Here is a 25,225-nt window from a genome sequence, read left to right on the forward strand (position 1 = left end):
TAATTGCTTGCTTTAAAGATATTTTCAGATTTCAAACACAGATTGCACGTGCACACGTATGAATGTTACAAACAAACGTTTACTGTCACAATTGAATCGTACACATATTGTACATAACACGAGGAGTTAAACACTATATCTTTTCAAACTAAACTATCGTGTAATATTTCATATCAATATTGCAGAGGCTAAATGAAACAATAAAAAGACAGCTGTAATAATATTGTTATTAAAATATATATATCATATTGTTCCCGAAGCACATAGAACAGAAATGATAGACTTATTTTCCCTAAAATATTTTAGATTTACAAGTCATTGATTGTGTGTGTGTGTGTGTGTGTGTTGGAAATGAGAAAGTGCCCGGTCCAATACAACCTTTGGTTAGCCTTTTACCGAATGCCTAGTAAACACCCAGGGCTCAACTGTTTGCTTGTGATAAGACAAAGGCGTTCGTGTGGCATTGCCTTATTCATCGAGGATTTGTTCAGGCCAAGGCTAATTTGTTTGCTGTTTAGCACATTTAGCCCATTTCTCTTGAGAATGACATGTCTTCCCTCAGTCTGTCATTGTGTTGAATTTCCCAGCATCCTTCACTCCCTGTTTACTATCTTGGCACTGACTGCATCTTTATTTCCTTTTTATGTGCATATGGAGAGGCTGGCATTCATCGCTCGTGTTTCTCTGCCATGATATAACTGTGAAATTGTCCATTTGGCCCATGTGGTAATGAAAGAGGCGAGGGAAGAGATTGGGAAGGGTTTGCTTGAAAGCAGAATCGCATCCACCCTCTCTTATGCACTAGAATGAATTGATGCAAATGTTTGTTTTTCACAGTGCAAGCTGAAACTTGAAATATTTTAGATGTTATATTTTAAGTTACAATGTGTATAAATAAGGGGAATGTGTATATGTCACTAGAATAGTTAGAATACAACAACATTCATTCCCTGTTAATAAGAGATTGCAATAGCATTAGCTAAAGGTAAGATCCAATAAGATCTTGCACTGGAGTCAAATTTAGTTCATAGAGAATTGAAGTGTTATTATGTTTAGTGTGTGTAAAGGATTAAGGGAGCGTTATCTGTTTGTAGGTGTTTTATCGGCTGTTTCATGTGAAGTTCCCTGTCCAACAGAGCGGTGCAGACAAGACGCCATAGATCGCAAATAATTCCCTAAGCGACTTCATGAATTTTTCACATATTTTACGCACCGCTCCGATATAAATCTGAATCCGCGCTTCAAGAAGTCGTTTAGGGATTCTTTGTGATCTCTGGCCTCTGCACCACCCTGGTGTTTCCCTTATGTTCACTGTAACCGTATGTGACGCTCTCCTTCCTTTATTGTTGGCCGTTCAGTTTCTAATTTAAATGGACAATTCTGCATAACGGGGTTGACTAGTGATTTCCATTGTATAGTGTAGTAGTTTCAAACAGCTACAGTGTGGAGGTGAAGGTTACAGTTGCTTTTGTAGATATTATCTTTGCTTGCTTGTCTGTTTTGTTTTGCGGATGGTATGTTGGTATGGATGTCATGGTTTATTTGGTGCATTCGGTGTTATTCTAAAGTGCACTTAAAGATAATATGAAGACAATACGCGTACACTAGCCTACATATAAACTGTGAGAGAATTTCGTTGGCAACTTACCATAATTAAAACTGTAAGCACGTTCAAAATGTCTGTTAAAGTTGGAGGTTTGTGTGTATTCTTTGCGACGGGTCGCACATCCTTATTTTTCCCGTCCTTCTTTTGGTGATGCGATTAGGCGTGCGGTGCATCATGTGGACATCTCGCATTAGTTTTGTAAGGTGCTCAACAAACAATCCAAACACACGTGCTCTTGTCCATTTTCTGTACTTTCAGGTTTAGGGGTCAATCTGTCAATTGATTTAGTCCTTGCTGTATGAAACCCTGCTACTGCTTCTCTCTCTATCTCTCTCTGTGTGTGTGTGAGAGAGAGAGAGAGAGAGAGAGTACAGTACAGTACAGTACAGATGTGATACCCCACGATTACAATTAATGTACCTTTTAAATGACATAAATACATATCTTAGATTATCAAATGTTCTTTTTTATCTTTACTAAATGTGATTATTGCCGGTGTTTCACTAATGTCATTATGGTTTGTGGTCTTTTTTGGGGCTAAAATTGTACCTGTCGGCTAGTTGCCATGGAAACAATCACCTTTTCATAGTTGCGGTCCATTCAAGGGTAGAACCAGACCCAAGCAACGAAAGTACATTGATCTCTCTCTTTGTGTAAACGACAGTGCAGCCATGACAGCGAACTCTTAGACCGCTCCATTAATCATACACTGCATTAATTGACATTGGGATTTTGTATGCAAATGATTAAAGGCTGCTTTCAGCGTATGCAGGGTTTTATGAAAGCTGCGTCGAACTGGCGACAAACTGGTTCGGATCGATCTTGCTGTTCTCTGCTCGATGACACAAGCCACTGGCATCCTGCTACTTCATGTTCATGTTTTACTCTTTAGTTTTTCGACAAGATCTGCACACAATGGTTTAAAGTGTATCTTAATTTAGTCATATTTTATTCTTTTTATTTTGTATTTGACTATTTGCACATTTTACAATTAAATCTAGGCAATTGGCTGACACTTATCTAAAGCAATTTACAGACGTGACGTGACGCATATTTTTCATGTTGTTTAGAGCTTTTGTTTACACCAGCCTCAACGGCTGTACATAATGAGCTACAATGGATTCTATATTAAAATAGTAATTTTTTAAATGTCATGCATTGCATTGTGTATAATTGAGTATGCAATGTGTTACCTGGAATCAATCTTTTTCAATTCAATTCAAAGGCTGTACTTCAATACTCTACCAATTAGCATCAAGTATCATTTTTTCAGATATTTGGTTTAAAGTTCTGAGCAATTTTAAAAACGTTGATAAATGTTTGCTCTGATATAGCATTAACAGACTTATTAATAAGTAAGCATAATCTAAGAAATATTTCGAGTTTCTATTTGTATTACATCATGCTGACAGATCACGTTACAGACCAACTGAGTCTAAGTTATCATTTTGTTATTTGTCATCAATGACACACATAACTTAATTGTCTATCACATATGTGATGGCTTCTTTACACACTGATGTATACATGTAATCTCCAGCCAGCATGGTAAATGTGTTTGTGTGCCTGTGACCTTAACTTTTCTTTTCTGCGTGAGCTCCATACACCCACACTCCCTGCATTTGAAACAAGTCTGTGATGTGCTCTCTGAAAGGCTGACTTGTGTGTATCAAACGGTGTGTGTTAGAGCTGCGATGGCCTGTGCGGTTGGGAGCACGTCCCTTTACGTCTTCCTGTTTTTCTTTATCCTCCTGGTTCTTTCATGTCTGTGGTCAAGGTCGGTTGTTGATTTGTGAACTCCCGTATTTTGGTGATTGTACTCTTGTAAAGGTCACTGTGACAATAAGATGAGAGCATTTAATGATGGACGGAAATATATTTTTGTCATATTTTTAGGACTATTTCAAATTCTGAATTGTTGAATAGTTAAGATTCAGGACTACAGGGAAGTTCACTTATACATTTATACACTTATACATCAGACTTATCCAAGATTTGCTCCAGCCCCCTGTGACCCTGCAGACGAATGGATTTCAAAAATGACCCACTAGCCCTAAAACTAGACATTTTGACAGACTGTTTTCGTGCTGTTTTGTTGTGGAACAAAAGGAAATCGCAACAGAAACACTACTATGAACTCTGATTTAGTTACCACCTCATCACCAGATGAAATTCTACCAAACTGCATACGGATGCAAAAAATGCACCATATGTCAGCAACTATATTTTATATTAATAGCTGTGTTCCAAAAACATATTGAGCCGCCTACAAAACCAGGATATACAGGCATAGGTGCACTCTTGATGAGAACGCTGATGCAAATTGAGAGGACTTATTCATACTGCCCTTGAACACAACTCATTACTTCATTTATTGCTGCCTATGTAGAAACTTCCTGGTCTGTCATTTCGGTGGCTTCACGACAGATAAAACTCTGTCTTAGAAAGCAGCTGCAGAGCTTTTGTTGCGCATCATTATTTTTTTGCACTCTGGAGCTCTTGGAGGTTAATCTTCTCATCTATCTGTCTCCTGCACCGATTTAAAACTTTATTTATAGAGCATTCAAAACCCATCTCTCTTCTTTGCTACTCTTTCATGCAGTCACTGAATTAAAAGGACCCATTTGCATCTCAGAGCCAGATTGACATCTTCATGCCATCATGGCACTATCACATCGTGTTTATATTCAAACATCTCACCGGAACATGTTTGGCTTCCTTCGCTGGTTTGTTTATTTTTGGTCCAGCGGCGAAAATAATTGGTCTGAGTGGAAAAGATGAACAGTAAGGGATGGAGGTTGAGGTGTGATTGGTGTCTGGTGCAATGTCTGAAATATTTACAGAGACTGAGATACAGAGCCCTGTGAAGGCAAGAAGAGAGGAGCAGGGGAGTAATCCGTTTGGGTGGAAGAGCATTCTGGGTAGAACATAAATAAATGAAAGATAAAGAGAGAAAATGTGTCCAAATGTTATGAACAGGGTGTTTTTTTCTCAAGGACAAATAGGTCAGTTGCTTCCCAGCAGAACCTATGCACGTTGTACTGTTTGGGATGATAAATATGTCGGGGGTGCGCTGTTCACAGTTCAGTATTTATGTAAATACCTTCCCATCACAAAAACACACATGCTCAGATACACAAATATGCTTACTATCTTTCCTGGAAAATGCACCGACATGAAAGAGCTGGTAGCACATGCAATTAAGCATGCAAACCACATCACTGAGCACACTAACATCATACTAGCAGGCCAAAATACACCCTTTCTTTCACGCACACACACAGAGGGAATGTTTTATCATTCACACGGTGTCGTTCATTGCCTCCAATGCTGACATTAACACTCGTTCTGCGAGACTGATGTGACAGTTAACCTTCTAAAGACACACATCGAGTGGGTAGGTGAATGTGTTTCCATGTTTATGGGCAGAGATACGTCTGCTTATTAGTTTTTTTCAGACACATGGACACACAAGTACAAGAAAACACGCATTCCTTTGAGGGTACACCTCTGCGTTGTCTGAACATGTCATATTCCTCTCTTAGCCTCACCTGTTATTTCCAGAATGCATTTCATATTTGCCCACTGGCACTGTTTAGAAGATTCATCATTTGTTTCTACATGATTTTAGTACTAATAAGAAAGTATTTTTTATGAGATTATTTATAGTTATCTGGGTCGGCAAAAATGTTGTTTTAATTTGATAGGTTTTCATGCATATGGACATGGCATCCATGCATAAATGCTGTATATGTTAAGAGAATACACAAATAGCATATTCAACTAAACCTGTATTACCAAATAATTACTCTCCTTGAGACATAGGTAATTAAATGTAATAAAATCTGATTTTTTCAATGTCCAGTTTGGTTAATAATGGTCTTAAAGGGACAGCTCACCCAAAAATACAAATTCTGCCATCATTTACTCATCCTCAAATTGTTCCAAATCTGTATACATGTATTTGTTTTGTTGAACACCAGAGAACTATATTAGGAAGAATGCTTGTAACCAAACAGTTTTTGGCCACCATTGACTACCATAGGAAAAATTACAATGGCAGTCAACAGTGCCCCAACTGTTTGCTTTCCTACATTTTAAATATTGTTCAACAGAACAAAGACATTTTTAAAGCCATTTTAGACAGTATTTCTGTTTCTCACAGCCTCATTTGCAATAAATTAAACATGGAGTCAACTCTGGATGAGGTCATCTGATTCTTGTGGTCTGTGGTAAATAGAAACAACAGGGAGTTACTTGGAAGAATATGGAATTGTCATCAAATAGGCTTTTTTATAAATCCTATATTCCTGCGTAATGCCTTCGCACAGCTCTTCACATGCATGGTTCAATAATGACTTAATTATTGACTCGGGTTACATAAAAAGTTCAAAAGACTTGCTCAGATATATTATTTGTGTTCTCTTTAGAAGTTGATAAAGCTGCTTTGGAGATGTCATGATTTATTCTCTCTGTTTCCATGGCAATTGATCTCCTCTCAAATTTACTGGACAAAAAAATATATTTTTAGGAGAACAAGTCTCTTTAGGAACTTAAAGTACTTATATTACATTCTTCTCAAAGAGTCTGTCAGTTTTGTTCAGAAGCCGAAGAGAGTGCGTTTGATGTTTAAGTAAAGTTTCATATTCTAAGTGATAGACGTATGCTCAGATGAACCTCTCCCGAACGCACTCATTCTATTTTCCTTCTCCCGTCTGAAATGTTTTGCTCAGGCTTGTTTCTGACAGCTATTCCCAATACATGTCAGTGTCATCTTGTCAATGTTACGCCGGTCAGGAAAACCGACATTTCTTTTCCCTGTCCTGGAAACTCAACCTGTCATTTGGAGCACCAGCTTGATACCGCATGTCTCAAATGGCGCTTCAAGCATGGATCAATCCCACAATCCCCTTTGCTCCAGTTACTCTTGCACTCTTCATTTCACCTCAGCCAATCAGAAATATCCCAGTTCATTTTACCCCAGCCAATCAGAATGAAACAAGTTTAGTTTGTACACTCACACATTTTACACTCTGAAGCCTCAGCGGTTAGGAAACAAGGCTTGTCTCAGGGGTATACACTGAAGATCTTTGTGGTAGAGGGAGAGAGAGAGAGAGAGAATTATTTATGGAAGGAATAAGGAAATCAAAACAACAGAGGGGGCAGGGAGGTAAAGCAAAGGTACAGGGTAATAGAAAAAAGTATAATTTTGATGGAACACAAAGATAGAGATGAAGAGTGGATTGTGAAATGTGTGAGTTGTGTCTTGAAAACTATGGATTTATGTCAAGTAGATGAATTGAGTTTACTGTCAGCATCATCTTTGTCAGTCTTCGGTAAGTACTGTACTCATGGGTTATTTGTCTTGTTCACTTCATGTGTTTTTACTTGCTGTCAAATTTGGTTGTATGATTTTCATAAACACATAACAACGTAAACAAATATGAATCTATGTAATTTTCCCAGGAAATATGCAAATATCGAAAAATGCAAATGCAAAGATTTGACATTTGGCTTTATAAAGGGTGGATTGCTTTATCCCTGTGTCCCATCCATATGTTTTCCTTTCCGAGGTGTGTCTCAAACGCTTTTTGTTGGGCATTTACAACCAAACCCTAAATATGCTGGGTAAATTAACCTATGCTGGGTTGGCAACCAAAAGAGCCATTTTGGGCCCTCTCCCACCAAATAAAATTTGTGTGGAGCCGCAAAATATAACCTTTAAATTACTATAACAGGTTATGCATGTAAGGTAGTAGTTACCCAGTTGCACCATTAGGTCGCAATATAGTGCGATTTTCTTTTTTGTATTTAGATATAAGCAATTTATACATTTTTGTCCATGGCAATAAGTGGAATTGTTGCTAAAGGAGAGTAGCATTGTGGTGTTGCTCGCACTGCTTTAGTTAGACTTCTGCGTTTTACGGTGTTTTACGTTTGTTTTGACTTTTGTTTTTGGCGCTTTTGACGAACAGCCACAAGAGACCGCCTACTGTCCACATGCGGACCTCATGCGGTAACATTTTGAGAAGTGCGCTAGCCAGACAAGATTTAAACTAACTAAAGACCTAAAAGTTTTGTTTAAAGCCAAAAACGTACCAAGCAGTAACAGTGCATGTATTTATATAATCTATTCCGTAAAACACATAGCTACATCCGACTGAAGATCTAGTGATGAACTTTCTTCTCTTTCTCCAATGACATCATGGAATGAGTAGTGGAACTGTTCCCAGATCAGATGTAATTAACATCAGTACAAACCAACACAGATCATCCCAGACGAGATCTCCCACTCTAATTACAGCTGTAAACATGTTGGATTTTCCAATGATATGCTCGCTGTCTCGCCATCACTGTTTATTACAGATGCGGAACGTGTTGAATTGATGTGACGAGAGTGGTATTGGCATTTTAAAAAGCCTCACACATTCCTGCCAGCACACACAGCACAACACAGTCTTTATGTTCTAATACATTATCTCTCGGGTTTTGTCTTTTTAACTAACTGATATTGAAATGCATGGCAGAGATTTTCCATGTTGTCTCAATCAAAATTCTAGAAAAGTTGCTCGGTTCTTGACCTCTACATCCAACATTTTAAAAACGCAGCAAGTTAGAAAGAAATCTGGTTATTGCTTTTGTCATTATATACTATCGTCTATATTAAAGTGTCATTTTCTGACCCTGGAGATCCCGCCGTGTCCTTTATTTCTTGTTAATGTGCCTACCGACTCTGTTGTCTCAGCATAACTGAATCTCTCCAGATAGCACCAGAAAGTCTGTCCTCATATTACACCAGCAACTTAAGTAGTGATAACGCACACTGTATGGTTTCCAGGCAGTTCTCAGGAACTCATAAGACCATCACGGAAAAGTGATAGCTACTTACAGTGCCCTGTTACTACTCACTGTGTATAGATACTTGTATAAAACATCTCGAGTGCATACAGTTTGGTACAGTATGTGTGTCTTTGACTTACGTTTTTGTTTTATTTGTGCCTCAGGTCTCATCTGATGCCCAGGCTGAAGGAGTCGCGCTCACACGAGTCTTTGCTCAGTCCCAGCAGTGCAGTAGAAGCTCTGGACCTCAGCATGGAAGAGGAGGTCCTCATTAAACCAGTACACAGCTCCATTCTCGGGCAGGATTACTGCTTTGAGGTACTTTATGGACACACGCATAAACAAACATACGGCAATATCACTGACAGAGACAGATACTTTAACCAATCAATAAATGTTTTGTATTATTAGGGCTATGCAAGAAATCCTAAGCGATTTTCAATTTTGGCGTCCAACAATAATAAAAACAAAATAATCAAGTTAAAATGCTATTGGTATGGCATGTTTAGTTGATAGTTTACCAAAATGTTAAATGTGTTTTGTAGCGGTGCACAGCATATTTGATCATTTATCTTAATGTAATTGATTGGTTTATTTATTGTATTATTTATGAACATATATGCATTCATACTTTAGTTTATAATTATATATTATATATACTTATTCGGCTGAATCCAATGTAAAGTAGAGAAGTTATTTATTTATATATCATTTAATTTAGTAAGTCAATGATTAATCATATAAAATATTTGTGATGTCAATATTTGTTCAAAGTAGTTGTGATTATAATTTTTGTCATAATCAATGTCCTAACATATACAGCCAGTGAAGAAATTAAGAGGCCATTACCAATTTTCATTTTGATTCAACATTTCTAGATGTATTGTGACCATTTCAGTCCAGTGTCTGTTGGATTTCAACAAAATCAAACCTTAGGAGTGACAAAGTCATGCAACAGCAAGTGTGAAAAACTTTCAGAGTGACAAAACACATGAAAACTGTGATAAAAATCGAGGTTATCACATAAAAAGAAACGTTTTTCATCTTGTTGGATTCATGCAAAACCAGTCATACCAGTCAGAAATCAGATTTCTATGATATATATGTTCTTGCCCTTAAATTAAAAATTAGACCGTATCAAATGCATAGCAACTGAAACATGCTATTTCTAAGCCAAACGCTTACAGTATTCTGACACTTATTGGCTCTTTCTCCAGGTGAGCACCTCCACAGGTAGTAAGTGCTTTTCTTGCCGTTCGGCCGCCGAGAGAGACAAATGGATGGAAAATCTGCGCCGAGCAATTCACCCTAATAAGGTAAACTCGCCTTTGAAGAGATAGAATTCATCCTATATATCAGCATAAGCTACAATCCTGACACACCAATAAATGGCTCGGATTAATTACTAAAGAACTGCGAGATCTGTTGAATTTTAGGTCATGTTTCTCCCTCTCTTGCTCTCTCTCTCTTTGACATAAACTCAGCTGAGACTTCAAACTTCCAAACATATGGGCGCTTGGAGCACGCCCAGGAAAACAGAGCTCCTCCGACAGCTCATTTCACCAATCAATGATTAAGCAAGTTAATGATTAATTACTTAGAAAACAATTCAAGCACAACCTTCAAGTTATATTTGCCTTGGTAACAGCTTGCCTGGGGATGCGTTTAATGTCTCCCCGGCACTCGGTCGTACATTTTAATTACTCGATGGGTTTGCGAGGTGAGCGCCACATACACGCTGTAGAAAGCTTAGCTGTAAACAGATGACGCATTCAGACAGATGTTGATTCTGTAGCTGTGTGAAGATGATCGTAGTTCAAGCATTAGCTGATGCAACAGAGGCTAATTTCTGTTCGTCTAATGAGGTCATTATCTGCGATGAGGGCTCACAATGAAGCACCTCAATATCTGCTTTAGTAAAGTCAGTTGCCTTAGTAGATGTTTATTAGTGTGGGAATATCAGCCAGCGCCATAGATGATGCTACACTAGTATGGACTGCCGGATATCCAGAGCTATTTTGTTCGCTGTACAGGGAATCATTCTTGCGCATCGGAAGCTCTTATGAACTGCTGATGCTGTCTGTCTCTGCTGTCTTTTGATTGCCGGCAGTAAATCTGATGCATGGGAGCTCATTGCTGCATTGTCAAGAGCTGTCCATTTAGATTTGAGCTGGATTGACTAATATGTTTTGCATGGTTTTACATGATGTTTGCGATGAGTTTGTTTGTCCACAGTGATAGCTTGGCAAACATACAGGTACATTGATATATCAATTGTTTTTATATATTAGACAAATAAATGTTTATATTTCCATTACTAAAGGTTGTAAAAAGACTATTGTTTCCCTCAGCAAGCAAACAGGAGACCTATATGTCAAAACATTTGAGAAATTAAAATAATGAATCTGAAAAATATGTGCGATAAAATATTTGCGTAAGCATCGGGTCTCATTCACAAATAATTGCATACATCATTCATATTAATAAGTACATTAAAACTTGTGACAACTTTTTACGAACTGTCTTTTACTAACTTTCTGCCTGCCCAACACTTGTGTGCATGTTTGCATGAATTTGTTCTTCTTTCTAAATGAGCGACCACATGTCTGAGGGTAGTCATTTGCATAATACAGACCCATTTTAGTACATCTGGAATACATTTTAACACAAACGTTTTGAGTGAATTATGATATGTTCGTGAAAGAAATGAACGCATATGCATGCTTCGTGAATTACACTCTTCATTGATGCATTTAATAGTCACGCAAGTAATTCATCGTTTAATAAAAGAAACAAAATGATGTCAAACCAAAATGTTCTAAACAGGCTTGATGGCTAATTCAATGAATGTAAATACTACATTAAAGTACTGTACAGTCAACTACTGTTAGTGAAAGTAATTAGCTAAGCATCAGTCTATTCTGTTCAGTGATTCGCAAATGCTCTGTGGCCTCAGAAATAACTGTGGCATTTAGTTTTATTCTGATCTCATACTCCATTGCCTTTTAAGTTATAAGAGGAAAGAGGACCATCTATAAATTAACCTCTATTATAAATCCAACAAAAGCTTGATCGCAAATACAGCATGATACAGGTCAATTTAATGGCCGTCCCTCCTACTAATATTAAATCACATGGCTTCACAGTTGAAAGGCTCAATTTTCTATTAAAAAAAAAGGATGACATTAAGTGCTGAATGATGTCATGCAATATTTACAGCGCTCCCTGCTATCTTTATAGGCAGTGATCTAAAATAAATGTCTCGCTAATTTCCAGCCAAAGGTGAATTATCCGAAACAGAGGGTATTTAATCACTGTATAGAATAGCTGGCCATCTCTAAATCACTGACCCTGTTAGATGTCACGCTCGCCGACAATCATCTTTTACTACTATGGCGTAATATCCCAAGAGTGCGCTGACCTCACTGTGCTTTTCATCTCCAGGACAACAGTAGACGGGTAGAGAACATGCTCCGGCTTTGGATCATCGAAGCCAAGGACCTTCCGGCCAAGAAAAAGTACTTCTGCGAACTCTGCCTGGATGATGCCCTGTACGCCCGCACGACCTGCAAACTCAAGACAGATAACATATTCTGGGGTGAACACTTTGAGTTCAACAACCTCCCTGCCGTCCAAAATATCACTGTCCACCTCTACAGGGATTCGGACAAGAAAAAGAAAAAGGACAAAAATAACTATGTGGGACTGGTGAGCATTCCGGTGGCGAGCATCACAAGTAGACAGCTGGTTGAGAAATGGTACCCAGTTAGCCAACCCAATCCGGGTAAAGGGAAAACGGCGGGGCCCATGATCCGCATCAGAGCCCGGTACCAGAGTATGAACATCCTGCCCATGGAGCTCTATAAAGAATTTGCTGAATACACCACCAACAACTACATGCTGCTGTGCTCTGTGCTGGAGCCGGCCATCAGCGTCAAGAACAAAGAAGAAATGGCCTGTGCCCTCGTGCATATCCTGCAAAGCACCGGGAAAGCGAAGGTAATGTACAAGACTACTTGGATTTGTTATTTAGTACAGTGAGGTACAAACACTATTTAACCCAACTATTTAAACAGAAATTAGGATTAGGATTATATTAGGGATGTTAAAAGATATCACTGAAAACAATGAGTTGGCATGAAATGGAAGTTTCATTGTGTGTTACACATTGTGATGTGTATTCAGAAGAAATGGCTTCTGAAATAAAAAAGTTAATTTTGTACAATGGGAACTGATTGGGCGTCGCTAACAAAATGAAGGCAGATTCAGGGCCTTTGAGAGAGTCGAGTCAACGCCGTTCCCTCCAATAGAACAGATTTATCATAGCAATGGGGGTTTACGTTGCCTCTCAATAAGTGATTCTCGGGTCAGGGTTTTTCCAACCCGTGGGTCCTGCTTTTATTAAATCCTTTGACCCTCCCCAGCACCACTGTATCTATTTTTACAACCCGCACCCACTGCCATTAAATAGACATACTAGGCATTGTAATTCTAATGAAAACATGCTTTATAGAACACTTTTTCTCTTGGTTGATGACATGGTATGTGAGCTATACTGATGGGACTTTGCAGGCACACACTCAATACAGCAGTAGTGTACAGGAACAAGTGCTTCCGTAGGGGTCTGTGTTTGCCTTATTCAAGTTTATGGATCACTTCTTCCGGATTCAGTTCTGCATCCATTAGGGTTTCATGTCCAGATGTTTAACCACCAGGATACACCACCCACAAGGTAGACCTGATCCACTGCACACATACTGTTCAAACTTCTGTCCTCTGTGATATTGTTTGAACAAATGTATGTGTATTTCTCTTTAAAACGCTGACGGACAAATTGATGTCCCATGACTCATGAAGGCCTACCGAGACTCTTGTGTCGGTGTGACTCATTATTATTACAGCTGCATCGATCTTGCTACTTCCTGTAAAAAGAGTGACCTATTACTTTGAGTTTGAATGATCCTAGAGTTTTATACTAAAAAAAGAATGGCTTTTTGTTGTTCCGAATAAGTTCTTTTTTATCTATACTGGATCAATTAAGCTTGATCATTTATGTGGCTGCTTATTAGGAGCGGAAGAAAATCTATATTTCTTTCCATGACAAATACTGTACTGATGTTCTCAAGCAAGGAATCAATCTTTTTTATACATGCAGGGCATTGACCACCACACACAGTGAACGTTTAAGAATGCGAACATACTGAATCATTAGGTCAATGGAACGCACACTTATTATTTCTATTTGAATAAAAATCCAATTTCAGACAAAGCTAAAAATATAAATCCAGCGCAAATGAAAGAGAGAAACAACAACAAGATCACGATATATTACAGTATTGATTAACTATATACATGAAAAACCTTTGTGGACGTTTTAGCGGATTACATTTTTTTATATATTGTCAACCCGAGATCAATATAATAGTATAATACAGCCAGAACCTTGCTAGCATTTCAGGGATGTTCCTTTTAAACTAGAATCATATCTCTTGTTGCTTCCCTGCTGTTATTTATTTGCTGACCAGATTATAACAAAGGAAAACTACATTAAAGAGAGATTGTGTTTATTTTTATTTGTGAACCTCTGTATTGCGTGTCAGATTCTCATGCTGAGAGGTATTTTGGAGGGATTATTTCCTCTGGTTCTCACAGCCTACAAAAGGCTCCAAAGAGCAAAATCTTATACTATAAGGGAGGGATTATACGCGCTCTTATTATCTCTATTGGCTGTTTTGGTTTCTGTCTGGCTCTGATTAGCAGATCCTGGGTTGCTGTAAATTGTCTGTTCGCAGTTGCTCACAAGATAATATAAACACAAGAGCAAAATGACCTTAGATGGAGGTGGATAAGCCTCTGCTACATGTATGGCATTTGATGAGGAGCGTGTTTAGACTGCTCTTACGTCCCTGTCATTTTCCTCTTCCAGAACGAACACGACAGACCAAAGGCACTGTTGCTGAATACTTTCACTGATATAAATCGCTTTTCTTTCTGAATGTTTTCATTATCACAACCTATATGTCTAGAATAATTAGAGAACCTAAGCGTGGAACAAGTTTGCAGTAAGTGAATTTACAAGCGTGTCTTTCAGTCACTGTCCAGGTGTAAGGGTCATTTCAATGACCAAATCCTCCAAATGAAGGTTTTAATGTAATCCAATGGTTTGCAGTCACACATCAAATAGATCTCCTGCCATTTGCCTTGGCTGTGAAGAATCAGTTAAATGAAGCGTGAAACAGGTTTTTGCTAGGGTGGTCTACCCTATGGCTGTTATGTTGTGAGAGTCTGAAATTAATTGTTTCATAAGTATTCAGCTTTAGTGGAGGTAATTTATGTTGGAGTCATTGTATTGCAGAAGAAATCTGTCTGTAAATTGCAAGAGACTCAACATACTGAATTATTGGTTAGTGTGCAGGACACTGAAATCGGAAGTACAATATCGTTTGGGAGTAAGTTTTAATATTTATGTTTTTCATAATAACTACATGATAACAGATCAAATATCCTATTTAATCATGGTTTTTGCCAGCGATTTTAGAAGTATCAGCCTGTTGATTTGCTATGACGTAAATAGCTGCCCATAGGAGTTGCAAACATGGCTGCTGAGTGGCACGACCTCTGTAAACAGACTTTAAGCAGGCGTAAGAACTATAGCGTTATTAAAACCACTAGTTCACACATGGCTGGCTAATCTGATTCGTTTGAGAATCATTGCTATGCGTCTCATTTATAGCACACTGTAAAGAATCCAACTTGAAAAATGTTCTGCCTACAAAGATAAATAAGCAATTTGAACATTTTTGGTTAAAGGAGTCTGTTTTGCATATACTCATTAAATTAGTCTAAACATGTACGACTATAATCAACTAAGGACTCAAACGTAATATTTTTAGTGGGGTGGACTTCCATCTCTGTTTGTTGAGTTAACTCAGAAACATGCTCGTGAAAGGTTGCCTTATTATTTTAAGTTGGTCAACTGCACTTTAGCTCTTTTATTGGGATCTGCTTTTACTAAACCAGGGTCAACATAAATGGGCAATTGCACCTCTCATATTCTTTCTGCCCCATGTCCACTATAGACCTGTCAGACTGATGCTGTTAATTACTTTTCTTTTCAAAGAAGCCATGAGGGAAATGGGCTGTTAAAACCGTAACAGCAATGAAATCATCCAAGCTGTGCAAGGTCATTTGTTCAGAAGGAGTAATATCCACCATCCCTGTATTGAGAGTGTCTTCAGACAAGTTGCCCTCCATATTGCTGTGATGTTTATCAGTTTATTACTTATTTTTGTCATGCATTAAATTATAGAGGTGAGAGAAAACATTGATTCGCTGCATTACAGTTCTTTTGTATGATGGTTGTCAATATATTCTGGAAAACATAATTATCGGCCCAAAGTAGAACATTCTCTATAGACTATTTTAAGAGCATAACTGCATTCACACACACTTTCAGACTATCGGATTCTTTAAGTGAAATATTTTATGCTGAGCTGATTATACTTCTGACTCCAATGAGTGTTGTATCTGAGGAATGAAGACTTAATTTAACGCTTCAGTTTCCTGACAGCACGTCTCCTTCCCTTAAGTATATACCCTCTGTGATTAAATCACTCAATTTAGTCATGTTATGAGGCCTATATAAGATATATTTGGGAGTTGTGCTTCAGCGGGTTTTGTTGTGTGTCTTTGACAGACTCATTATTTGACAGACCAAAATCAAATTGGACTAAATTAGGTTGAAATGAAGATGAAGCACTCTCGTCTGTGTGAAAAGTAGAGCTTGTCTGTTTGTGTTCCTTCTGAATGTCTGCTCATGGTTAGTTCAGCTGCCAAACAAAGCCTGTTGTGGCTGGTTCACTAGATGGATTATCCACAGGAATCTCGACATCGAGGTATCTCTTGCTTTCTTAAAGTATTGTTCACGCAGGGATTGAAGGGAAGTAGCGAGATGTAGTCGCTCTATTCCCATGGCTTATTTTTATTGCCCTGTGATCTGGAGACCAGCTTGCTCTTGATGTGAAATAAAGAGAAAAGTTGTCCCACAGTGAACACAAGCCCAAGAGGACGAAAACTCATTTATCACCTGCTTGAGTTTGATGCCAGTGTGATTTTTACAGTATATGGTAAATCATTTTGTCCATTTCTTCATTTCTCAAAAGTTACATGTTCCCTCTTCCCACGACCAATGAAAACTAGGAAGAATTATGTAAAGAAATCCGTCCTGGAAAATCATGGAAATTTAGTCATAGCAGTATCTTGGAAACAGGGTCATTATAGTTTATATGAAAATATGAATAAAACTAAATACAAAACCAGAGTTTTGATTTTAGTTTTATTTGGTTTTATTAATATTTTCAATTAGTTTTTGTTATTAGATGTTTACTTTATGTAAATATTAGTTATTTTGGTGTATGCTTTTGTCATATTATAATGTATTTGTTTATTTTTATGTTGCCATATTAATTCATGTTTATTATTTATTATTGTTGTGCTTTAAACTTATTTCAGTTTTTTTGGAGGCAACAAAACATTTTCCTTAATTTTTTTTCAACAAACAGAAACGTTTAAACGTTTTAATTTGAGTAAACTAAAATGACCTTGAACTAAACTTCAATAACTCTGCTCATCATTTTACATTTGTATTATTTGAAACATTGTAAAACATTTGTTTGAAAAGTGTTTCTCTTGGCCAGTTATTCATTGTGCTTTATTGAGGTTTTACCAAAAATAATGATCAAATTAAACTGTTAAAACCAAGGAAGTCATACAAATTGATTTGTGCCTGATCAAATGCAATAAAATAATGTTTTGTCTTATTTTTACCACTCAGAACTGTATAACAGGGAAACCCTGTCTTGAGGACACACAAATTAACAAAACACATTATTCTGCATCCTGAGCTATGTTCCGTATTGCCCCGCAAATTGATGTACATGTTTGTTTGTTGTGAAGCTACAAAAAAGCTTTTTAGATCAAACTAAACCACTCTCTTCCATCATTAACTTCCTATTACGAACACAGTCATTACCTGCCATTTTCCTTCAGCTCACGTATCGTTCCACTTCTCATCCATCACATTTTCTAGTTTCTCGTCTCTTTCCCATCCTGCAACTCTTCCTCTCTCCATCAGGGCTGTATCTCCTTATCTTGTCTTAGACTCGTGCTCTGCCATTCTCCCTCTCTATCTCGCTTGGCTGCGCTTTAAGGCAGGCTGGCTCTGAAAGGATGTCATTTCTGGACTGAAGCAGCACATTGCCCTGACAGCTATTACAGAAGTCTGTAGATCTGACATCCACTTCAGATCTCTCCCCGGTCACACTTGAACAGTTTTCTAGCATCTCAAGATCCTCGAGGTTAGGTATTAATCGGGTCCGTGATGTGATGCGAACGGGATGTCGTGTCGTACAATGACGTACAAATGGTTCTCATCTCCAGTGCAGCCCTTGAATGAGAAGTACTGACACAGAGGAGTCAAACCCCAAACCAGCTCTTTAGGTGTGTTGATAAAATACAAACTGTTGAGCAAGCATAAGTACATTTTAAGAATGTATATCGTTGAGTGATGCTTAGAGCAATGTCTATTTGACCCACTTTAGCCATACAGCACAACAATCAGTCTTGCTGGATAAAGCCGCCCTGCAGTCCAGCATTTCATTTACTAACAGGCTAACAGGGTCGTACATGTGAATTTGCATAAGTGCCATGGAAAAGAAAACTCAAGGTTATAGTGTGGGTAGATTGAGAGCTGGTGAAGAGTGAATTCCATGCTTCTGTGAAACTAGACCTATCCTCTCTTACACATGATACAACATATTACCTCTATTTTCTGCCCCTCCTGCTGTCTGTTTGCTGAATAGCACCTGACCTTCTGTGACCTCTATTTTTTCTTATAGAAGGAGCCAGATAACAACTATTGGTTCAGCTTACAGCTTGGCTTTAGATCAAAGGAGAGATGTGTTGAAAATGAGACACACACACACATACAGTATAAACACAAATAATGATAAGATTTATGATAATTATGTATTTGATAGTGAAGAATTCCTATCCTCGAGTGCGAATATAATTTTGAAATATCTTTTCCCATTTAAAATTAAGAACTTTTGTTAAAGTAGCAGCTTTGCTGAACCAACCCATTTATTTTAATGCTGCTGTTTATTTTGCATTTAAAAAAATATGATGTATAAATATTATTTTTTATTTCTTTATTTTGGTTTTCTTAGAACTGATAAATACACTGTGATACCCATCCTTTCCTTTTGCAGCAAATCTCGCCTATTCAAAATCCTAATTGAAGCAACATATCGAAGACATTGGCCCGGTTTCATAGACAAGGCTTAGCCTAAACCAGGACTATGCCTTAGTTAAATTATGCCTTAGAAAGAAAATTACTGATGTGCATATTTTAAGATATGTCAGGGGCAGGGCAAGTTATTTTTATTAAAGACGGCTCAAAATTCATTTTAGTCTGGGTCTAGTCTCAAGCCTTGTCTGTGAAATCTCTGCATTGTATCATAGGATGCTATTTTCTGCATGATTTCTTGCGTAAGTAGCTGATAAAATAAGAACTGCACAACGAAAGAGCTCCATGGTAAGCTTATTTTTGCACTTGCTGCTCTTCCGTGCCTGCAATTCCTGTCAAATGAATGGATGACCTCAGCACACCTATTGTTTTGTTTATAACTGGAGCACAGTATCTGCTCAATAATTGAAATAACATATTTCATGATTAATATTGCGTCTCCCTCAGCCAAATATAATACCAAAACTCTCCTAAATCTCAAAGATAAATTAACTAAACACACTGAAAAACACTTAACATGATAGTTAATCTTGAAAATGATTCTCCTAATGCAGTCAGACTGCATTACGTAATTTGAGTTGGATTTACTTAATAATTTGTTCAATTAAAATCTTAACTACCAAAATCCGATTTTATTCCCACGGTTTTCACGTTATTTTAACTGTTAAAAACAGGAACATCATTATGTTAAGTATATTTTAATAATTTATGTTCATAAAATTTACTGAGGCACAAAATCATATTTTTCATTGCATCCAGGGATTAATCAAATCACAAATATATCTCCATGAAATGGTGCTATTATCTAGCAAGTGTATGTGTATGAACTGTCATACAATGAGATAATAATAATAATTAGTAGCTAAATATATAGATTTATTTATGTCATGTGGTGGGACAAGAAAATTGGGTCCAGCAGCAAAATTCCCCCAAAAAATTTGATGTAAATCACTGACAGCTGGAAATGGCATAGACATTCTCTGGTGGGAATGCTGCTATATAGATCATTCCTAAAGTTTCTATATTCTCCTTTTTCCTTCTGCTGCTCTATCTATACCTTTTTCTCTCTGTCGTCCTCTTACATTGTCCCTCCCTCACCACCAGAATATCTTCACAGAACTGAATGAGTCACCAGGTCTGTAAATTAATGAGGCGTGTGCATTATTCATACTGTGGTCTGCTTAGTGACCTTTAGTTTTATTTAAGGCTCTTTGATAGTGAGTAGCATAAAGCTGTCTCGACACACACACGCTTTAACTGCCCATAGCTTTAAAAGGGCCCTCGCTACAGTTTATCCTAAGTACACACACACACACACAGTTTGTCTCAGTAGAGCACACACTAGTGCTGTCTCGGTCAGATGGCTCCTTCTTTATTAGTTTTTGCTTCCAGGGAATGCAGAGAGACCGGAGGGATTTTATCTTTTTTTAATCCCTCCATCCTTTTATTTCTCTTGTGTGCTGCTTGTTTTTCTTTAGACTGAGTTCACCACCTATTTTTGCTCCTCTGCTTTATTTTAACTTTTCTGCTTTTTTATTTTTGGTTTATATTAATGTCACTGCGCTTAATATATTTTAAGCCTTCCTTGGTGTTTCTATCTCGGTGTTGTCTCACTTCCGTTATCTCTCTCTCTCTCTCTCTTTCTCGTCTCATTCTGATTAAGGGTGAGGAATGGTCTCACTGATCAACTGTGACAGTAATGGAGAATTTTCTTGGCTTTTTCTTGATAGTACTTAGACTCTGTGTGTGTAAGAGAGAGGGGAGTAACTCAAGGCTTATGAGATTTCCCTCCATGTGGCCGATCTTGTATCTTTGTAGTCCTGAGGGTTTTTTACAACCGAACATCTTAGATCTGATCTAGAGTCAGCTCATGGGCTGTGCAGTATAGCCAAACATTATCTCAAAATTTCCAGCCTTTTGGCAATTTTTTATATGCAATGTATCTTGATATTTGTCTATGTGCTCTTTCACAACTGAAACGTATGAGGGGAAGCCATATTTTTCCAAAAAGCCACTATTCATGAAAAGATTCCAAATGTTAATTTCAAAATTCAAGTTATTCGTTCTGTAAAAATTTTTGAGCAATGACACAAACTAATCGATGAATCAGAGTTATAAAATAATTCACTGAAATAGATTGAATTTATTCATGAAAATGTATTTAACTTTAAACATTTTCATCATTTCAAAATGACTTTCTTCCGCAGAACACAAAAGAAGATATTTTGAAGAATGTTGTGAAACCATTCACTTGCATTGGGTCCATACAATAGAAGTCAATGGGACCGTCACTGTTCGGTTATCAACGTTCTTCAAAATATCTTCTGTTGTGTTCTGCAGAAGAAAGTCACACAAGTTTGAAATGATAAGAGGGTGAATAAATAATAACAGAATTATCATTTTTGGGTGAGCGATCTCTTTAACACACAAAATACAATAACATAGTTTTGCAGTTTTAGTTTGAAGATGCCTTGTATTTAGACAATCAAGGCTACATATCCAAAGCATGATGGGAAAGAGACTTGTTTAGAATTACTGTGGTAGCCGTTCCCTGCATCTGAGCTCATGAGAGGTTCGAGCTCTGAGGTCACAGTATATCCAACCTACCTAAACTCCCTTTCCTCTGAATCCCAATCCCAAACATCCGAGAGTCAACACTTTCTTTGGCTTTTTCTAATCTGAAAAATTCTTGCTCTCCTTTCAGTGACTCTTAAAGCAATACCAAGTGGTGAAAATGCTAAACATATTGTTTGCCAAAACATTTGACCACATTGACCAAGAACAGATGTTTCCTGTCTGGAGGTCTGCTACCTGACCTAAACTCAATCTGACCAGCAAGATATTGTTTTGCAGTTGTTTAAATTGGATATACAATATACTGTTTCAACACAACTTGCACACACAATCTCTCTGTCCAAACTGTTGTTGCAGTCTAAGTAGAATTTGCATACTTCATTTATGATTTCTTAAAAATGTTCTTGTATTATCAAGTCATCTATAATGACCAAAACAGAATGCACAGGGCATCATTGAATTTGCATTGTAAGTATTGAAAAATATTTGAGGAGAGAAAGTTTGTTTGAAAGACAATGTCATTTGCTACAAGAATTTTGAGGAGATAAGTTCTGTTTTTGTGAATTATGATAAGCATAATCGATAATAGACTTTCAGCCACTGTCTACATAGATCCACTCATCTCTGTAAACAGAGTTTGAGACACACAACATGCATAAACACACCAACAGAATCTTATTCGGGACGCTGCGTTAAACTGTGTGGTGTGCATGTTTGTTTGTAAGCATGTATGCGTCAAAAGCCAGTAGACTTTGCATTTTTTGTGCCTAACTCCCATTTGCTTGTCGTGATAGGCTTCCTGCCAGTCAGCTTTGAAAGGAGCAGCTTTTTACTTGCGCGCTGCCATTTCTCTCCTTCTCTTTTTCTTCCCTTTCATGTCCTGACAGACATCGTCAACAAAACAGCTTCAATTACAATGACAGAAACACTCCACGCAGTCCATCCATCCGTTCTGCTCATTTTAATACTTTTTATAGCCTCCGCATTCAAACATCAACATGTTGTTTTTCTGTTTGGTGCAGGACTTTCTGACAGACCTGATGATGTCAGAGGTGGATCGCTGCGGTGAGAATGAACACCTTATATTCAGAGAAAACACGCTGGGCACTAAAGCCATCGAGGAGTACCTCAAACTGGTTGGACAGAAGTACCTGCAGGATGCGCTTGGTAAGATGCATTATGTGTGTATGCGAAACAAATCAGTATTAAATGTTTTGTCTTGATTCGTTTATTTTACCGAGTGAAAAGACGAGAATATGGCAAACTTTTATCTGCCAAAACTTTCCATCATGCACGAATGCTTGGAAACAACAGTCATGGGGATATTTCCAAATAATGTTTATGTGGTGCTTAATTCCCTGTGCCTAAAAGATAAGATTAAACAGCCATGCGAAAACACACAGGATACACACAAACACACGCATCCGCCCTCATTTGCTCTTGGCTCTCTGCAAGTCAGATAAGGCCAGTGTGTAAAAATATATTGCCATTTTAGAAATGTGTTAGTGTCTCTCGTCTGTTTGCAGGAAAAACCTGAACTAATAAAAATGTCACGCCGCACATACATATTGGAACCTAATAACTGTACGTGTGACTTTGCCTGTGAATACACAAGAGAATTGCATATGGCTGTCTTTAGATTTGCATTAAGAACTCATTCGGTGTTTCTGAATAATGTATAATTGTTTTTTGAAGAATAATGTGACTTGTGAAGCCCTGTTGAATTATTAATCAGCTAAAGATCCTAAGGATCTATATGAGAAATATGTGAAAGGAAGAGCGAGAAAAGAGAGAGAATGAATCAACTTTGTTACATAAGCAGCACATATGAGTCTCTCTACTCAAGTACTTGACAGACACTCAAGTGGGTTTTGGGCTACGTACGCCCAGATGAATGTCTTTGGTGATTACGTGACAATCTTGTTTTTTGTTGTATTATTTGCAGTTAAAAATAGTTAAAACGTTGTCTGACGAATCAGACCATAAGGTAGTGCTGTAAACAAACATAAAATCACAAATGAAGCAATAAGTGCTGTCACAACCAAGTTTTTGTGCACTTGAGTGCGTGTGTGTGTGTGTGTGTATGTGTACAGGTTTAGCTATATTTGTGATGTCCTCAGTAATACAGTGAATTATCATTACAATCGACTTATGACATTTTACTGGTCCTCGCTAAATATAAAGGCTCATAATTCTGCTAAATTCTTTAAATCTTATGTCTTGCAGATGTTTGTGTGATTATTAGGTTTGGGTGTTGGGGTAGGGTTAGGGGATAGAATATATCATAAACCTGAAATAAAATCATCAGTCTCATTCCATCAGTCTATGGAATGTCCCTCCCACTAGTATAGCAATACAACCCTGTGTTAAATCGCTCATAACAAATCGCTAAGTCATTTATTTATGTGGTCATATTGTTTTACTTTACATCTGAGGGTAAATCAGCAATCGTAGCAAATAAGTGTGCTGGATTTTGCATCCCTGTAAACAATATGAATATAGTGCAATGTATGCATAGGCCTAAATCGATTTCTTTGAAGTAATTATTAATGAGAGATTTAATGACAGAAATGCAATAACATTTCTTAAGTAAAACCACTTGATCTTGTATTTGAGTGTATTATCTGATTAATATCACAGTCACAAGAGTCCCGTGAACAGGAAATTAATTTCAAGTAACTTTCAATCGTGGACACGGTATGGCCAGTTTCTTCTCCAAGATCCAATGTGAAACCACGAGTGAAGCATTCCATTAAATATTAGCCCTCTTGGAATACCAATTGTCCTGTCAAATTAAAGGGATACTTTAGCCAGGAAACAAAATGTCCCCATCTTTTACTCACCCTCAAGGCATCCTAACTGAATATGACTTCCTTCTTGAAGAATAATGCAGTCTGGAGTTATAATACCACGTATCATTTTTCCTCCAAGCAGTAGAATGGGAGAGAATGCAGAAGTAATAAGGTCGCAATCAGGCAGGTTACTCTCCAACATATACAAGGAAAGAGAAGTGCAATTCATGTATCAGTTGGACTTCCACACTGTTAACTCTACCCTGGTTTGATTCCCCCCCGAATCTTTCATGCACAACAGTACGGAGTGAGGGGATCGACCGGTAGCTTCTCTGTGCAGTCTCTGTGGAAGGGAGATCTGACTGTGCTGTTTGTTTGGATCGACCAAAAGTTTGTTGTCTATTCCCAGCTCGGGTTCTCTCATTAGTTCTTGGATAAATAGATAACTAGTAAACTTGCGATCAGCAGTCACTTTATAATGGACAGGGACTAAAAGGGTTCAGAATAGGAAGGACCTTTGGGCTTTCTCGTGTTCATTACTGCTTTTAACTGTCTCTGTTCATTTGGATGAAAGATTGTAAGCAAGTTGTAAGTCCCTGCACTGTCTTGCGCTGAGAAATGACATTTCGGAGGGCAAACAAACGTAGGGCGTACTGTTGTGCTGACATGAGTCAATGATGACGCTGTTGTTTTTTGATTGTCTGAAATGATTTTTGTTGCAGAGGAGATTAATGTAGGTGTATCTATGTGTTATAGGGGAGTTTATAAAGGCTCTATATGAGTCTGATGAGAACTGTGAGGTGGACCCATCAAAATGTTCATCTAGTGATCTACCTGAACATCAGAGCAACCTCAGAATGTGTTGTGAGCTGGCCTTCTGCAAGATCATCGAATCATACCGGTAAACACGATGTATCTATTACTACAATGTACAATAAATCTGAGGATATTTGTAAATGACACAGTAGAAATAGAAACAAATGACATAATGGTCAATATACATTTAATGAGAAATGTTTGACAACATATTGCATAATGAAACTGGTATTTGACTTTGGTGTCCGAGCACATTGTTGAGATGTATGAAACTTTTTAAAGTCAAAATTG

At 37.7% G+C, this 25,225-nt stretch overlaps 1 protein-coding gene across 3 annotated transcripts in view; it reads left to right on the forward strand.

Annotated features, from left to right (window-relative positions):
- Nucleotides 1-25,225, forward strand: part of dab2ipb (DAB2 interacting protein b) — a 91,376-nt gene that overhangs the window by 51,440 nt on the left and 14,711 nt on the right. For all 3 annotated transcript variants that reach the window (XM_079449098.1, XM_079449097.1, XM_079449099.1), the window contains exons 4-8: nucleotides 8,611-8,764; nucleotides 9,664-9,762; nucleotides 11,891-12,445; nucleotides 22,349-22,493; nucleotides 24,875-25,019. In XM_079449098.1, the coding sequence (XP_079305224.1) occupies nucleotides 8,611-8,764; nucleotides 9,664-9,762; nucleotides 11,891-12,445; nucleotides 22,349-22,493; nucleotides 24,875-25,019 (1,098 nt within the window). The remainder of the gene's footprint in view (nucleotides 1-8,610; nucleotides 8,765-9,663; nucleotides 9,763-11,890; nucleotides 12,446-22,348; nucleotides 22,494-24,874; nucleotides 25,020-25,225) is intronic.

Source organism: Barbatula barbatula (genome assembly GCF_947034865.1).
Source record: "Barbatula barbatula genome assembly, chromosome: 2".
In the NCBI taxonomy this organism is placed as follows: domain Eukaryota; kingdom Metazoa; phylum Chordata; class Actinopteri; order Cypriniformes; family Nemacheilidae; genus Barbatula; species Barbatula barbatula.